The sequence below is a fragment of the Crocodylus siamensis genome, chromosome 15 (assembly GCF_052110815.1).
Source record: "Crocodylus siamensis isolate JL-2025a chromosome 15, ASM5211081v1, whole genome shotgun sequence".
Taxonomy (NCBI): domain Eukaryota; kingdom Metazoa; phylum Chordata; order Crocodylia; family Crocodylidae; genus Crocodylus; species Crocodylus siamensis.
Window position 1 is genome coordinate 27,208,651 of NC_143409.1, and position 18,588 is coordinate 27,227,238.

At 47.8% G+C, this 18,588-nt stretch overlaps 1 protein-coding gene across 1 annotated transcript in view; it reads right to left on the bottom strand.

The window, feature by feature from the left end:
• ALDH1A2 (aldehyde dehydrogenase 1 family member A2) overlaps positions 1–8,444 on the bottom strand; it is a 76,992-nt gene extending 68,548 nt beyond the window's left edge. Inside the window, exon 1 of the mRNA XM_090028756.1 lies at positions 7,828–8,444. Within this exon, the coding sequence (XP_089884882.1) occupies positions 7,828–7,944 (117 nt within the window). The 5' untranslated portion in view covers positions 7,945–8,444. The remainder of the gene's footprint in view (positions 1–7,827) is intronic.
• Between the last annotated feature and the right edge of the window lie 10,144 nt (positions 8,445–18,588).

Below are 18,588 nucleotides of genomic sequence, written 5' to 3' on the forward strand. Positions count from 1 at the left end.
ACCTGCTTTTTCAGGTCATTTAAAGCAAGGTGCAGAGCTTGCATAAAAATATTCAAAGTAGCCAATGGACTTAAAAGAGATTGCGAAAAATTCCATCAGAAACTAAGCTAACTTGTTATTTAGAGAACATGAGAGCAGATGAAATTCATCATAGGTTAGTCCAAAGGAATGTATATTGGAAAGAGGAATTCAGATTACTCATACACACTGATGGGCTCTGAATTAATTGGAGCTTACGTAAACAGCTCAAAGATATCTGTTAACATGCAGCACAAAAAAAATGAACAGAGAAAAATATGAAAGTTCTATTGTACATACTTGCCATGAACAAACACTGCAGTTTACTGTAGTTGGTAACTTCCATCAGAGCCAATACAGGGCTACAAAGAACAACAGCACTTCCAGGGAAATGGGCTCACTGACTACAGCTGATTAAGAATTTTCTGACTAAATGGTCTTTTGTCAGAAAATGTTGCTCCATCCAAACTGAAATTTCTTATAGGACACTCAAGTGGGAAAGGAGAGAGGCGTGTTCAAGTGACTGCCCTTATCACTAAGCTATTGACTATGTGGGGATGAAGTTTTTTCCTTTTCTCATCCCTTCCCCCCCAAAATAAAATAAATAAAATTCTTCTGAGGAAAAATGAGAAAAATGTTGAAATCTTGAAAATCTTTGTATTTCCTGGCGAGTTCTATAGATAACGAACTTAACAGGCTTTTTCAATCTAAGATGCTAAGAATGGCCAAAATGTTCATATGAAAAAAATAACAAATTCTCCCCATAGACCACAATATAATATGGTGTAGTTAGATGTATTAAGGGTTTTGCAACTTCCTGTGAAACATCTAGTCCTGGTCATAGTAGGAGCATCTACACATGTGCTTTAATGTGCAGTAGCCTATTCTACTGCACATTAAGCATCACCTAAAAAGTATGCACTTGTGCTACTGCACATTAGTGCAGCCTAATGCTCATTTATTTAGTACCTCATATTGCAGGTACTAAGTTTAAAGTACATTAGGAAAAGCGCATTAATGCATGTGTAGATGTGCCCAGTGAGGGATTATGGCTGTACCAGTTACTCTCCTGGGCATTTCCAATATAGCAATTCTATAAGAATTTCCAAGTTAATCTATTTATACTAATACAAATGTAACTAGGATAGATGAAGGCTAAAGGCTGGATCTCAATATCAGAACTCCCAATCCCTCAGACATAAAGCAACCAGAGAGGCTGACAGAGAGAAGGAATCCTTCATGCCAATAAACTAACTGAAAAGTGGCAAACTAGCCACCCCACTGCCACATGGACTGCAGTACTAGTCAGGACATCCACTGAGCTAGTGGATCCACTGGGCATTGAACCCAACTGTCACTTTGCTAGTACAGACTCTAATATCCCAGCTGTAATAGTGCAGAAAGCACTACAGAGCACTTCAGCACAGCTTCTTTATAGCCTGTATTCCCCAGAGGGACGAATTCCAGGCATTCCAAATGCCCACTCTCCACAGAACCATTTTTGAACTTCCTCCTATGCCAATTTTACATCTGGTCAACTCTTACCTACTTAACCCACCAACCTCTTCCTGTTCAAATGCCTTACTGAGATCAACTTCAACCAGTGCACCTACAGTCAATTATCAGCTGGTAATGGTCATGAGCATAAAGAGAAGCAACTAAGAATGACACATATTTCACTCTTCTGAATGTTTTAAAACCTTCTGCTTCAGTTCAAAAACTGAAAAAGATTCAAGTAATTTATTTTAAATAAACCAGCTTCCCTGCCCTGAACCTGAACCTTGGTCAAGAATTTGCTCTGGGAGTCTCAGGAAAAAAAAAAAAAAAAACTGAGGAAAAAAGATTTCTCATAGTGATCTGAGACTATCACTTCTAGGCAATAGCAGAAAGTTCAGAAGGCAAGAAAAATTAACAAAAGCATTAATAATAAATATTTCAAACCCAAACCCTTGCTGCACTGGGAGCCTACATCATTCTGGGTGCATCTACAAGAGATGCTTTACTCAAGCTTAGATGAAATTACTGTGCAGTAAGCGTCATCATCTACATATGCAGACACTTACTGGGCACAACTACATGAGATGCTTAACAGCGCAGTAGTGTAGTGTACTGCACAGTAAGAATGTGTGTCTACACGAGCACATGCTTACTACGCCGCAAACGTCACTAATCGCAAGCTAATTTGCTACCTGTAAATAAATACATGGAGCAATATTATTTGGGAGTAATTACTGCACAGTATGGTACATGTAGACAGCAAACTAGGAGCAAATATGCTCCTGGTCAGCCGGGCAGCAGTAGGTGGGAGATTGCTCCCTGCCCTGGACAGGTTCTGCCATCAGGGCCCAGGCAGGAAAATAACAATCTCCCAGCTTTTGCTCTGGGATCATGGAACTGGCTCTGGGAACAAGCTCCCAGCCTGTTCCCAGTCACTTCTCCACAATTTCAGAGTGGGGACTGAGAGCTCCCTGCACAGGGAGAGGTCTCTGCTCAGCCTGTAGCTGGTTGGGACCTAACCCTGACCCGGACAGCTCTTAATCAGCCCTGGGCTGCACAGGGAAGTCTGCCCATGCAGCCTGGAGGTGGCTGGGGACTGTTTCAGTCAGGGACAGGTCCCAGTCCCATGCCCGGAGCCCCCAATCATGGCATGGGGCTTGGAAAAAGCTGCAGGGGAGGGGCAGGGGGTGGACTGGGGCAAGGGGCTGGGACTTGCTCTTCCCCTGCAGTTCTTTCCAAGTCCTCTGCCCCAGATCTGGGAGCTGGGGCTGAGAGCTCCCCGTTCCTAGGGCAGGGGGACACTGTCCTCACCCAGGGTCTGGTGGTGGAGCCCACCCCAACAGTAGGCAACTCCTGGGGCCAAGGAGCTATCTCCCAGTCCTCGCTAGATAACAGCTGTCTTCTGGTCCCATGCTCCCTGTCACTCCCTGGGCTAAGACCCAGGAGGAGCCTAGAGCTCCCTCTGCCTGCTGCAGGGGGTGGTGCAGAGCCAGAGGGGGCAGGAGCAGACTGCTGCCAGGAGCAGGAAATCTGCTCCTGCATGCCCGGATGTGTAGACACCTGGCCAGGGTGGGTTTACTCGAGACTAATTTACTGTAGACTAAACCCATCCCACAGAATTTGCACGTGTAGACATGTGCCCCGTTTGTTCACTTTTTATTTTGCCAGAAATGGCTTGCCCAACACTTTTACAGAGTGCATAATGTTACTGTTCTACTGTAGAGCTAAGATTAGAGTTTGGTTAATTTAATTGAAATGGAACTGGTCTGTCTTCCCACTCTAGGTAGGAAAAGAGATACTTTCTTTTACATGGTTTTAGTTTAATACAGTTATTAGTCCATTCACATACTGTAAAATTCTTTCCATACCAAAACCTATTTATATCAACTGCATGCTCGCTTTTTTATAATATTGCAACGTCCTCCTTCTATAGTGCCTTGTATCAGATGATATCAAAGACCCTGTCCCTGTAATCCAGCCTCATGCTCAGAATTAAGCAAAAAATATGCTGTATAAACAGGAATTAAACTTCAGGGACAAAATCCAATTTGACTACTCTCCTCAATGCACAGTGGGAAATTGAGGAAGCAAAGGAGAAGGTTGTTTCCTCAGAATTACTCAAAACAGCAGCTGAGTTGGGAGCCAGCCAGGAGTCAGTCATGCCTTGCTTTTCTCTGCCCCAGCCACTAGACTTCACTGTTTCCTTTGAAGTACTATGATGTATTACAACCACTATGAAAGTACTCTATAAAGCAAGTTTGATTACCTAGTGCAGTGGTAAGGGGCAGGACCAACACCTACTGAGGCTCCTTTCCTCCCAGAGTGGGGACCTCAGGGAAGAGAGCTCTGCAAAGAGAATAATACCAATGGGTGTGTCCCCAGGAGTGCACATGTGTGTTTCCCTGGGGACAAACAGCAATTACACATAGTTGTGCCACTGCTACTTGTCCCCTGGGGAACAACCCTGCATGTACACTCTGGCATGCAGCAGATTGCCCTGGGTGGGGTGGGGTAGGGGAGGCTGAGGCCAACACCTGGGCTGGACCCAGCAGCCTTACCTGGGGTCCTGAGGGGTCTGAGGACTGAAGCAGCAGTGATCCAGGTGCACAGAGCCTGGCTGGCAGCTAGAGCATGGCTCTGGCCAGTCAATTTCCAGTTTCAGGCAGCACATGCTACAACCATGTGCGCCACCCCACCCCCCTTTTTTTTTTTAAAGCATTTTTTTAGATACTGGGATTTCCCAGTATTTAATTTTGGCTCTGCACTGCACCTTTTCACGTGTACTGTGTGCATTTTGCAGTGCTTCAAAAGCCTTTGCGGCTTCGCAAAGCACACTTGTCTGGATGCAAATTCCCACTTGTCTGGATGTTCCCAATGACATTATTCCGGGTCTATTTTAAACCCATGGGTTTTAAACCCTTGATCTATTTGTTAAACCCATCTTAGTAGGCAGGAGGGAAAGGGGTGACATGCAAGTACGTAAAAGAAAGAGACAGATGGAACCCTGGTGGGGGAGGTTACTCCACAGGGATCTACACAGATTCCCTAAGATTTAATAGATCTTAAAAGATCCATCAGTGCCACAGATCCAGTGCTTTGTGTCTAGCACACTGCAATGTGTCCTCAGTGGAATCTCACCACTGTGGCTTACCTCAACATTTGAAGTTTCTGGAACATCCCATATTGAGGGAGCTCCTGGCACTGTGATAGCACTACCAGATTTATTGCTTGTTACCAGGAAAAGGGTATATATCCCCTCTTACCTGCACCCTCCCTAGATATGAATCCCTGGATTGACTAAAGTTCAGGGAAGGGAATGAGAGCGAGGCCAAAAAAAGTAGGAAAGCAGACATGTAGGATAACTAAGCTTCCATGTAAAAGGGGGAGATATCCCTCCCTAGGGGAAAGATCCATCACAAAGCTTTTATGCAAGGCCAAGAAAAACTAATATTTTTTAACAAGATAAATTACAATGGAAATATTAAGAAAATCTCCTGCAGTAGCAGTTCCAGTGGGTGTCACCTACAGAGGAGATTTAACCCTAAACCTATAAGGCTGTTTAAATTTGGACAGGAACTCTGTTCAAGCATGAACAGAATTAGGCTGCTCGGCTTTCCTCACCACATCTTCTAATATTTACAGCTAAAATCCATCATTTCCCACAGGGCCCACATCTAAGTATTAAAAAAAAAAAAAGATATTTCTAATTTTTGTTTTGTATTCTTTTTTAAAAGAATATTATATTGCCTTCCAAGGATGCAACTCTGAGTAAGTTATAGTACACATTAAATGAAAAACTACGTGTCTGCTTCATGGAACTGAGAGATTTATCACAAACACTATTTTTTTCCTAACCAGTGAAAAGTGCATTGGGTGCACATCCCAGAATATGCAGCAAAGGTGTGTGTGATATAACTTGTAATTTCCGGTGATTCATTTCAATATGCCTAGCAAGAGGGGCATTTAATAATTTTAAGAAACAATATGTGATGGATAAGTAGTGGAAAGGCGCACAATTTGACTCACACTGCCAGTGTTATTACTTAGCAATGCCACTCAATGGTCTTCAACAGTGTGATACTTTCCTAAGAAAAAATACAATAATACAGAGATTTGTTTACTTTGAAAGATTCCCAAGTACCACATTTTACTTTATTTTGATACACATTTTTAAAATCTGCAATGATTCTTGTTTAGTGCTCCCTGGAAATTTAACAGCTCTTAGTTTTAAAACTGTTTTTTCAATATTAGAATATGAAATACAGGGGAACTACATTTTTTTCTGGAAAAAAATTGCAAGTTACTTATTTTTTTTTACATTATCATACCTATCTTTATTTTAGGTAAAGAATAATTCCCAAATGGTTAAGATTTTACATTCAGAGACAGCGGTAATAAAGAGTTCAAGACTTCTGCACATTGTGTGTGTGTTTAAAAGGATCATCTAACGAGCAGGAAAGAGAGGCTGCTAGGAATGCTCATTTTACGAGGGTTTTTGACGGGGGGTTTCTGTAAAGGGCTTTTGTCTAGCATTATTTATTGTTTATGGAAGTTGTCTGTCATTTTAGACATGAAGTGACTCCTCCCCCAAATGAAAGAATCAAGTTTCAATCCATTATTTCATTTCTGATTGTTTTTCTTTGTAAAAGGTAGGAAAGTGGATCCTGGATAAAAGTCCTGCCCAAGCCAGGACTCCAAACTGAAGGCTTCAATTATCTATAAATCACTTGTCTTTCCTGCAGAGAGAGAGAAAGGACGGGGAGGAGAAAGAGACGGAGAGAAAAAAAAGACGCTGAAGACATGCCAAATAACATACAAGATACCTGTCCAATACTCAACTTTGGTCTTACAGGACAACCTGATATTCTAATCCAAGAATGTAGAAACTTGTTTTTGTTGCTTCAGTATTGAAAAATGAACACCCTTACTTCTGCCAGCAGTCTAAGATCTGTTATATCTCACCCACTTCTCAGATTATGGAATTTTACATTAAGTTATTAAAAATTATTTTCAACATAAATAACATGATCTAAACAAAGAGGGCAAGTAGCCCTTTACAAGTCTCATTATGCTTTAAAAGGACTTGAAACCAATTTGCCAGTTATATAAAACTGAGATACTTGCACACATTCACTGTACAAACTGACTAAAAAAAGAGCTCCCACTGAATAACTTTAATAAAATATATTTGATAACACAAGCACCAAGAAACAAAATCTATCCAAATATAAGTTCCCTTCCAAAGTCATACCAAATGATATCACACACTTCTTTTGTTTTCATGCAATTACCTTCTGAAAATGTTGTGCAAGCAAATATATACATATCTTACTTTATAAGTATCATTAAAATGTAAAGACGTTTAAAGCAGTTGCTCAGACGTTTTTCTAAGACATGGTATAATTCTAACAAAATAGAGATGAAAACAATTTTGGCACTAGTTAAAAAAAAAAAAAGCGGGGGGGTGAAATAAATTTTGAAAATGATAATTTGGAGGAACCCTTTAAACTAGAGTGGTCAAGATGGGTTTTTGATCAACCCAAAAACACCTGAAGCTGTATTTCCAATAGATAAAAGTTATCTGTTTTTCCAGTTACGATATGTTTTATTACGCTTCTCAGTAATTAGACATAACACCTTACATATCTAATCTGTTCATACCATGCATCAGAAGTGAAAGGAAAAAAAAAAAAAACACTACTGAGGATGGAGAGATTCAAAACACAGAAATTAAGTTAAAACTGAATTTGCATTTGCAAGCAAAATGACCAACCCCAAAGCCTGTGAAAGAGTTCAATTTTACAGAAACCCAACTGGATGATTCTTAGCAGTGCCTTTATGAAAATAAAACACGGCACTGTCTTTCTTAAAGGCCGTTAGAGAAATATACCCTTTAACAATGTCAGTTCAAGGGTATATCTGAATATTAAGGAAGTGAACAGAGACCTGTTCCAGGGCCGTAACAATCTGGTAGGATTAAGAGTCCTCCAGGAATTGTAAAAGAAGTCCCAAGGGTACAGAGGCTAAATTCAAGAAAGAAAACATTTTCATTTTCCGATTGAGAAGTGCAGGCGCGTACAATAACTTCCTCCGCTTTCTATCAGGAGCCACCGAAAAGGAGTGGGGAAGCCGGGGCCGCTCCGTGAAAAAGGAGCCCCGCTGGAAAGAAGACGCTGAAGGCAGGACAGCGGCGGGACAGGCAGGTTGAGGCGCTCCCGCTGGCTCTGCCGCGGTCCGCTGGGCTTCCGCCTGCCCCAGCGGCTGGCACAACCGGCCGCCTCCGCCGGCCGCCCTTCGGGCGACGCCGCTTACCTTGGTGTGTTTGATCTCCAGGTTGAGAGCGGGGGCCGGCAGCAGATGCAGAGATGCCATCAGAGCGGCGGGGTCTGCCTTCACCTCTCCGGGCATCTCGATCTTACTGGACGTCATGGCCCTGGGGGGTTTATAGCACCCCCGCCCCCTCGCCGCGGCTGACCTGGGCTTTTCTCTTTCTTTTTTCTTTTTTTTCTCCTCCCCCTCAAGGAGCCGCGCGGAAGATGTGCTGCCGTGCTCTGTATATAGGCAGGTGTCAAGCCGGGGCTCTTCTTATTGGCCATGAGGGCAGAGGCAGGGGGGCAGGTCCGTCCTACCTAGCACGGGAGAACGCAAACCCCGATTTACATAAGTCCCGCGGGGCCGAGGCGGCCCGCACCCGGCTCAGCCCCGCTCCCGTCGGGCGGGGATGGAGCCGCCCTCGCCCGCGGCCGCTCGGCGAGCCCGGCCGCGCGCCGGAGCCCGGGCCCTTCCCGCAGCGGGCCGGGCCGGGGGCGCTGCTCCCGCTTCTCCCCGGCCCGACGGGGGCCCGCCGGCAGCAAGCGGCGCGCCCGCCCCGCCGCCAGAGGGCCCGAGGGCCCGCGGCTGCGGGACGGGGCCCGACCTGCCCCCTCCCGGGATGGCCCCTGGGGCCTCGCCATCACCGCGGCCGCGGGCCGGGCCGGGCAGCGCCCAAGCCCCCCCCGGCCGGTGCCGGCGGCCGGCCTGCGCCCCCGCCCGTGCGCGGCCCGCCTGCTGCCCTCTGCCGGCCGCCGGGCTCGGCCCGGCGCGCGCTCTCCCGCCGCGGGGCAGCGCCGGCACCAGGCGGGGGCGCAGCGCAGCGCCCTCCGCCGCCGAGCCCCGCGGACCCGGCCAAGGCGCAGCGCGCCGCCTCCCCGTGCCCGCGCTCGGCCCCACGTTGTCCTCTGAACGCTGGTGGGGCTCCCCCGTCACTTCTTTCCAGGGTGCAGATTAAGGGGGGCTGAGCCCTCCCATAAGAGACAGCCCCCTGAAAATCATGGGGGGGGGGCGGTGTCTGTGTGATGGGATTGGTCTTTCACACACGTGGGCTTGTTAGTCAATGAACCGGCTTACGTTTTTTTGCAGACCCCCCACGACTCAAACCCTGCTTATTTCCCCATGCCAAGCTTGGGTACATGCCCCTTTCCCCACTCCCAGGTCCTGTACCAGGACTCCACGTTTCTGTCCAGGGGTAGATGTGGCATTTTGATAAGGGGGGTGCAGATGGTGAGGTGCATCATCACATAGAAAACAACACATTTTCCTCCAGGAAAACATTAGCTAGAAGATGTAATAGGCTAGGGCCCTAAGGCTGTATTATACCCTTTAAGTTTGAAGCAAAAACAAATAACTTCACTGGCATGAGCTCAAAGCAGTCTGCAGGGCTGTGAAACAGGAGCAGGGAGCAGATAGCAGAATTGCAGAACCAAGGCTGGCTGGATTGGTGGAACATCAAGACCAGTAAGGAGGACGGGGGTTGTTAACACCTGCGCAATAAAGGATTTAGAAGGGATGAGGTAGATTGTCATGAGCCATGAAGTCAATTGCCTCCCCGAGTAGAAATGCTGCTGCCACTGCTAGGCAGTTGGTTTTAAGCTTTGTGTGGAGTGAGAATCAAAGGGGGTATAAGTGCACCTGTACAACCGCCTCCCTGGACCAGCCCTGCTTTCTGTCTTCTCTCAGATCAGTGCGCCCCATTCCCCTCCATAGGGCAGGTCTATGTGGATCTCCCTTCCCTTTTCCCCTCTCCTCCCAGGCCAAGGCTCTCATTGTACCCCTTTCACCTTGCCAGTGTTTATTAATTTTCCATGGGGGTGGGGGGGAGGGGAGAATCTGTCTGCCCTGCTCTATTTTTCCTCAACCCAAAGGATCCTGATTTTACCTTTTCCTCTGCCCTCCCTCCATGGCAGGGGCCGTGTGCATATCCCTATTCTCTCCTCTCAGACAAATGTGTCTAGTGATTCTCAGCCAGGATGCCAGGGCATAAGGGGTGCATGTACACCCCCAAGTGTAGCGGTGCACCCCCCGAGAAGAGGCACTGCCAACACTGCCGGCAGCACCTGCGGGCAGCTGCCACTCACTGACCCCACCCCCGCTGCTGACACCGCCAGCAGCATGTGTAGGTGGTTGCCGACTATGGCTGTGCAAAGCTTTGGGTAGTGATTCAATTCAGAGGAGATTTGGCCCAATTAGGCAGCCAAATCACTAAATCCAAATCGAATCAAGGAACCAATTAAAAAGTCCGAATTGATTCAAAGCTCTCCAAGTCTTCAGAAAAGGTTCGGACAGCTTTGGCGATTCAGACAGTCCCCACCCACTACAGCAGGGAGCTAGAGCTGGAGCTGGACATGGAGCTGGTAAGTAGGGGGCAGGAGACCATGGAGGGACCCCTGCCAGGCCCCACCCCCTGCCTGCTCCCCCAGCCCCCCCATGGCTGCCCCAGCTCCTGGTACTTTAAAAAAAAAAAAGCCCACTCACTGAGTGCTACCCAGCAGGGGGGCAATCTCTGCTACCCCACACTGCATGGGGGCCTCTGTCACAAGTCCCCAGACCCACCCTCCCTCCCTCCCTCGCTCGCCCCCCAAGCCCCACCACAGCTGCCCTACCTGGCCCAGCTCAAGCTCTTTAAAGAGAAAAAAAAAAAAAAAAGAGACAAAACCCCCTTGACTCACCATTCCTACAGCAGCCTCAAGGCTTCAGGGGCTCATGCAGAGCCCCCCCATGTGGTGGGGGGCAGCAGGGATCACCCCTCACCCAGCAGGAACTGGTGAGTGGGGGGGGGGTTCTTTTTCTTTTTTTCCTTAAAAGGCCCAGAGCTGGAGCGGGTGGGGCAGTGGGTTTGTGCAGAGTCCACCATGCAGTGTGGGGCATTGGGGGGCAGCAGGGATCACCCCCTGCCCAACAGTGGGGCTTCCCCTTCCCCCGCCCCACCAAATGCTGGGAGCTGGGGCAGCCATTGCCAGGCTGGGAGAGCAGGCAGGGGATACCTGCATGATTCAGAGATTCAGCCAAATCGATTTGGGACAGTGATTTGAATCACTGAATCAAATCACTGTCCCCTGAAATCGGCCAAATCTGAAGCAAATACTAGCCACCTCACACTCACCACTTCCCTCCCCACCCCACATCACCGACAGCGCTGCAGCTGCCTGTGGAGCTCCCTGCCTGCCACCGCAAACAGCACCGCCGCTGCCTGCGGGAGCTCACCATGCCCCCCCAGCCTCCAGGGGCACATGGCATTCATGGCCTGGGGTACCTCAAGATCCTTTGAAGGGTCCTGCAGGAAGTGTGAGGAGATAAGCAGATAAGGGCAGGCACAGACTCTCTGCCTGGGCTGCTCCTCATTGCTCAGCCCCTCTGCAAGGAGGTAAGCACTATAATAAACTAGTTTTTGAACTGGGAAGCTGCTCAATTCACAGAAATTAGGAAGGGAGGCCTCAAGTTGAGAACCACTGGTCAGAGAAGTAAATCAAAGGTTAATGTGTTCAAGTATTAAATATGAAAGGTGGAGATCAGAGGGCCTATTGTCCCTTCACAGAAGGGACAACACTGACATGATAATGCTTGAATTGTACCCTTCTAATCAGAGGAAAGGGGCTCCCTTTTTTAACTCTGAGTTTATTTGGGGTTTTTTTGTTTTGTTTTTTTTAAACTCAAACTCAACAGGATTCTACCCCTTGATGCCTGAAACTTTCCCTGAAAATATTTGGAAGTAATCAGTTCTAGCAGGGGTGCTCAACTTCAGCTTCAGAGCCATGACATCTGGTCTGCAGGAATCCCCATAGGCTAGAAAAATTGGCAGGTGGGGAATAGGAGAAGCTCTATGCAGCAGGGGCCATACCTCCCCAAGCCATTGTAGCACAGCAGGATTAGGACAGGCCTGCTTCCCACATCTGGATTGGGTAGGGCTGCTCCCTGCGTCTCCCATGTGTCTGATAGGGGCCCCCACTTCCCCCCCATGCATCCGGATTGGGGCCAGACTATGCACCTCTCCTGCAGCCAGATCCAGACCCCTGGCCACATTCAGCCAACAGCCAGACCTGACAATGCCCACCCCATGTGCAGGGCAAAAAGTTTGGGCACCACTGGGTTATAGGACTCTAAAGTTACAGACAGACAAACTGAAATGAGGTTTGATATTAGATGGGGCCCATGGACTTACAGGTTCAGCCGAAACCAAAGCTACAAAGAAAAAAATTGCAGGCGATGCCTCTTCCTGAGCAAGAAAATCTAGCCCTGGTTTGGTTTATTATAGGCCAATACCTACTTACAGACCCACAGATCTCCACTGCTTTTTAGTTTTACAAAGTTCATGGACAATTTGCAAATACAAATATAGCACATGAGACATTTGTGCAAGAATACAGAACAAAGTTCACTCCTGCACAGTTGGGCAACACAAAATATATGCACCATTCAACCAAGATAGACCTAAAGCAGGACTTAAGTGGTACATGGACCTTCTGCTGGGCTCTACCAACTCAGTAAGGAAAAAGAGAGGGTCAAGATATATCTTTGCTTCATATTTTTCCTATTTCTTCTTGTAACAGGGGGCCTTCTCAGGGCCAGTCTACCAATGGCCCACCCACCTGTTTCTGGGCCACCCGCCTACCTTTTCCTGCCACATCTTGATGATATCTAATTAGGTTGTTAATTAGGCAGGAGGCTGCCCATTTCTTGCCCCAATGCCAGGGGGCTCTATCTGTGGCTCCATTCCTCCCCTACACCACAGCCCAAGCCTCACAGATGGCATCCATGGATCTTAGCCTCACTAGCCCCACACTGGGCCCCAGAATCCTCCAGTCCAGACCCCTACAAGATCCCTCTACTCAGGCAGCCTACTCCACCTTCATTCTAGAGCTACCAAGCTCCCTGAGCTGTTCCCTCTTATGGGTGTGGTCCCCCTGGGACCTTTGGCTACACAGGCCCTAGCATCACCTCCAGGCCAGTCAGAACCCCAGGCCCTCAGCTCTGGGCATCCCTCACAGTGCACCCCTGGCCCTTTGACCCTTCCAGTCCTGGCCCCAGCATTGACCAGTCAAGGGATTTCAGGTCAGGCTTCTGAGTCTATAGCCCCACTCTCTCTCCTGGGTCCATCTTCTGGACCCTACTAGCAGGGTAACCCACCCAGTTGTGGGAGCTGGGGTTATTAAAGCACCCCAACCCACCTTTCACCAGGGTGGTAACTGGCCTGGTATTTCCTGGGAGCTCCCACACCACTGGCAGCCCCACCAGGCCACCCACTCCCAGCAGGGTGCAGTTTTAGGTCATGCCCAGGACCAGGAGCCTCCAACCCATCCCTTACAGCTCCTCCCTTACCTCCAAGATGTTGCATGAACCAAGCAATGTTACTACCTCACATGCCAGCAGCAAACTGCTCTGTTTATATAGGTGGCCAGAGATCTAAAATGGCCTTCAATCAAGCACCTGCTGGCTGCTTGGCTGAGCCCTTAAAGTGGCAGGCACCAACAGTGCCCTGCCACACTTCCCCTCCATAGTAGAGATGGGCAGATATCCTAGATGTGATATGTAGGACCGTCACACTTTGACAACATAAATAAGCAGATTACTTCAGAATGGTAGCAATGCATTTCTAATGTCATGTTGAAAACAGAGACCCAACACTTGATCATAAAAGTGACATTGTGTCATTCAAATCAACCCAACTGAGGGAGTCCACCCATCAAATGAACGAGGGGAGATTTTATCAAAGCAGACAGCAGCAGATGGAATCAGAAAGGACCCATGTATGCAGGGAAAGCTCCAGTTTAAAGCACATGTCATTTCCCAAGTGAGAAATGAGCAGTTAGAGGATGTCAGTGCTCCTTACAGTGAGCTGGAACAGTCAGTACAGAGGCCTTGCCTTGGTTTCCTCAGCTTTGTTCAGCTTTTTGTTCTCCCTTTGCTGCTAGAAGCAAGAACCCTGTGGGTTGGGTGAGTGGTACAGGGTCAGCCTGTGGGCCAGATCCCAGGTGGGGTTGGTGTGTGGGTTGAGTCTATGGGTGCAATCCAGCATGCCTGCCTGACCTGACCCCCACATGCTGGTGCAACCCAGCACAGAGGGCCACTTTATCTGGCTTTTGGGGCTCCCCATGGGTCCATAAATTTGGCAGTAGGACAGCAGCAATTAACACTACCACTGCTCCCCCACTGCTGAATTTCTGGACCTTTGGGGAGCCTCACAGACTGGATTACGTGGGTTGAGCACAACCCTGGGTTAAACCATCAAGTGTGCAATCATACTTTCACTGAGGACCATGGCAGCTGTGCCAAATGGAAATAGGAACAAGGTCCATAAGGCAAAATATTACATTGGCTATAATGTTAAAGTATCAGGGATCAACACTATGGTGGCTGAATTAGGATATCCAAGACTATGGCTTTTTTCCCCCCCCCAAGGATAAAAAAGCCATTTAGAATGCAAGGCAATTTCACTGCTGCAGAGAATAGTTATGTATCACTTTGCATGACATCCATCATATTCTGAGCACTATCATGATAATTCAATAAAATCAATTAATATAAAACAGCTTTCACTTTGTCATGGGATAATGTAGTAATTCTAACAACAATTATGTTGCATGGAAAAGAAAGAGAACATCATCATGTTTAAACTTAAGTTCTGCAATCCCCAAACCTCTAGCTATGGCTGGAGAAGACAGCCTTCTTACCAGAATCTTGACATTTCTATTCTTTTTGTAAATGGGATTATTAAGCACTGGGCATGTCTACACATCCTATTAATAATAATAATAATAAAATACTGCAAAGTAAGCTTTCCCTGGCAGGGCATCTACACATGAGCCCATTGGGAACAAATTTGTCCCAGACAAGAGAAAATCTGCTCCTGAGAAGAGCAGTTCAGTGCAGGGCTACTCCAGCCCTGCCGTGCTCCCCCTACAGCAGCCAGGGGGACCTCCAGGCTGGGGGAGGGGACATTTTCCCAGCCCCATGCTCTGATCTGCCAGTCAGGGCATGTGAGGCTGGGAAAGAGATGCCTGGGGAAAAGGACAGTTTTCCTGCTCCCTGCTGTTTGGGCTGACTGGGAGTAATTTGCTTCTGGTCAGCAGTCTACATGTGCGCTACTGCACAGTAGTTACCACATGGTTAATCTATTACCTGTATTTACAGGTAGTAGGCAACTGCACAGTAGACTAATCTACTGTGCAGTAAATGCTGCACACATGTAGATGGTGACACTTTACTTTGTAGTAGATTAGTCTCCTGCACAGTAAAGTGTCTTGTGTAGACACATTGACTGGTAATCAAATCAGTCTGTCTTACCTGCTTTCACATGAATGGGTTTCAGTTATGTAGACAGTAGGGCTGTACAAAGTTTTGGGTGCTGATTCAATTCAGAAGAGATTTGGCCTGATTCAGTGCCTGAATCTCCAAATCCAAATCGAATCAGGGGACCAATCAAAAGGTCCGAATCAATTCGAAGCTCTCTGAATCCTTGGAAAAGATTCAGAGAGCTTTGATGATTCAGACAGTCCCTGCCTGCTGCATCAGGGAGCTGCAGCTGGATTTGGAGCTGGGAAGTAGAGGGCAGGAGAGACGGGGCTGGAGGAGGGGAGAGGGGACCGTGGGGGGGACCCTCACCAGGCCCCATCCCCTGCTTGCTCCTCCAGCCTCCCCAACCCCTGCCTGCTCCCCCAGGCCCACTATGGCTGCCCCGCCTGCCCCAGCTCCCAGTACTTTAAGAAAAGCCCCAACTCACTGACTCCTGCCCAGCGGGGGAGCGATCTCTGCTGCCCCCCACTGCCCCTCGCTGCATGGGGGACTCTTCCATGAGCCCCCTGACCCCGCTTCTCTGCTCCCCCAGCCCTCCCCCATGGCTGCCCCACCTGCCCCAACTCTAGCCCTTTAAGGGAAGAAAAAAAAAAGAAAGAGAAAAACCCTGTGACCCACAGGCTCCTGCAACAGGCTCAGGGCTTCAGGGAGCTCATGAAAGACCCCCCCCATGCAGTGTGGGGCAGCGGGGGGCATCAGGGATGGCCCCCCACCACAGGAACTGGTGAGTGCAGGGGGTTTTCTCATTTTTTTTTCCTTAAAGAGCCGGAGCTGGGGCAGGCGGGGCAGCCATGGGGCGGGGGGGGGGGGGCTTGGGACAGCACAGGGGGTTGTGGGGCTTGTTCAGAGTCCCCCATGCAGCATGAGGCAGCAGGAAATCGCTCCCCGCCCAGCAGCACCTGGTGAGCCTGGGGCTTGTTTTCTCAAAGTGCGGAGAACTGGGGTGGGCAGGGCAGCCATTGCCAGGCTGGCAGAGCAGGCAGGAGATGGGCCTGGCCTGGCTGATTCAGAGATTCGGCTGCTGCAGTCTAATCTCCGAATCAGATTTGGCTGAATTGATTCAGGACAGTGATTCGAATCACCAGATCGAATCACTGTCCCCTGAATCGGCCGAATCCGAAGCGAATACTAGCTGCTTGGTAGAGGCCTAGTATACAGCAGCTTCAAGTGCTTAACCTGGAAACATATTTATTCAATTTTAGGTTATGCTGACAAAGATAACTGACTTTCCATACTTTATGGAGAAATAATTGTCAGGAAAATTAAGAAAAACCTAATTGTGAGGTGGATTCTGTCCTGGAAAGGAAGCCTAAACCAATGAAAAGCCAGGAGGGATCCTGGATTCTGGCCCCTGATCCCAATGGCTTTTCTGCAACTGGCATTTAATATTAATTGGATAAAATAAATAAACAGTAGTGGGACCAGATCCTGGCATACTGAGGATAGGGGCCAGCCTCCCTGCCCCATTCAGCACCCTGGTTACTGAGCCACAGCCCCTATAGTTTGTCTTTCTCCTGACCCCCACACATCTTCCCCTCTTGGCTGCTCAGCTTCAAAAAGAGGGTGAGACTGCTCTGGGCAATGGCTAATGGTGAAAGTACTTTACTGGAAAGTGGAAGATGCAGGTTTCCTCCCTGGCTGAAGGAGCCCTAAAACTTGGGTCTCCCGCTCTCTGGGCAGCTGAGGGGTTGTTGGCTATTAAGCTAAAAATGTGGGAGAGCTGCTGCTCTCCTCTGGTAGCAAGCACTTGCTAGATGTAGTTTCTCTACTGTTAAATTTTTCAGATGTTCATAGTATTATGAGCATACCTGGGTGACTTTTTCCACCCCAGAGCCTACACGACCACAGTGCAGTTTTCTTAGCATACTCAAAAGATAAGCAAAGGGCAGCAGTAGCTACATCCAAGTGGAAATGAAATCAGAACTTTGCAAAAGTACCAAAAACTGCTGTTTCACAGGTACATAAGTACCACTTAGATGTGTAAGGAAGCAATAGCCCTTAGCAGCCTCATCTACGTTAGATGCAGACTGCACAGTCATTACTGAGCATTCATTTAGTACTTGTATAAAAAGTACTAAATGAACAAGTACTTGCATAAACAAATATTAAATGAATTTAAATAGCTTTTTCGTGCCACTTACTGTGCAGTATCCTGAGACTACTGCGCAGTAGTGTCATCATCATGCTTTCTGCCGCACAACACTACTGTGCAGTAAGCATGAGCTACTACACCATCAGCATCTCATGTAGACATGGCTGCTCCATTTGTAACCTGACTCTGGAAACTAGAACACTGACTGTCCTGCAGAATCTAGCCCTTGCTGTGTACTGATTTCACCTTGAAGTCTGACCATGTCACCTCTAAAAGGATTAGGTTTTAGATCAGTGCTGTACCAGAACTGTAGCCCATTAGGAAGTAAATTAGCTCTTAAAAGTGGTGCCAGTGAAAGGAAACCAGGGGGAAGAATCATTGGTCTTGAAAGCAGCTGGAAATTTTCCTCAAAGAGCTGCTGGGGATTATAATAGTTAAACAGATGCCACTATCATATAAAGCTAGCATAGTGGGTCTATACCACCTACCCTCACTTTCCTACCATGAGGAAAGAAAGTGATAGGGATGGAAGAAACATAGCTTGAACTAGCTATCTCTGCTCCAAAGCCCCTGGGGTGGCAGACCAGACCTCCATAAGGTCAAACAAGCCTAGGATAGCTTCAGGATCAGGGTGCACAAAGCCCACTATGTGCTCCTGCTGATCAGAAACTGATGTGCCCTGAAAGTCTATCTGAATATATAGAGCAGCTCAAATCTGTATCAAAAGAAAGGATATGATGAGGCTTTACAGTGGGATCATTCTGCCAGGGCCTCTATCAAATCATTATCATTTTGTCCTCTTAAGTCATCTTTGATTTTATTTGCCAATATTCTACTACAGTATGTGTATTTCATACAAAAATGTGCAGCAGCATCTTGTCTTTAGAAAATAACAAAATATAAATTTGAAGTCTGCAATTGTCTGCCCCCTGCTCAAGAAGCCATTGCTTAACACTGACTCTCCATCCAGTTATTGCCCTGTCTCCAACCTCCCTTTTCTGGGAAGGGTCATTGCATTCCAACAGCTTCAAGCACATCTGGATGCCATTGGTTTCCTGGATCCTTGTCAGTTGGGCTTTCATCCTAGATATAGCCCAGAGACTGCACTCATGGCCTTGGCTGATGATCTTCACCTGGAGATCAACAAGGGAAATTGTGCCCCACTGATCTTACTTGAGCTTTTGGTGTCCTTTGATACAGTTGGCCACAAGATGCTGATAAAGCATTTACATGACCTGGTGGATATTTACAGGACAGCTTTGAATTAGTTCTGTTTTTTCGTAACAGAGAGGTCCCAGATGGTGATGGTAAGCGGATGCTTGTCATCTCCTCAGGACCTCTCCCATGAGGTCCCCCCAAGGCTCCATCCTGTTTCC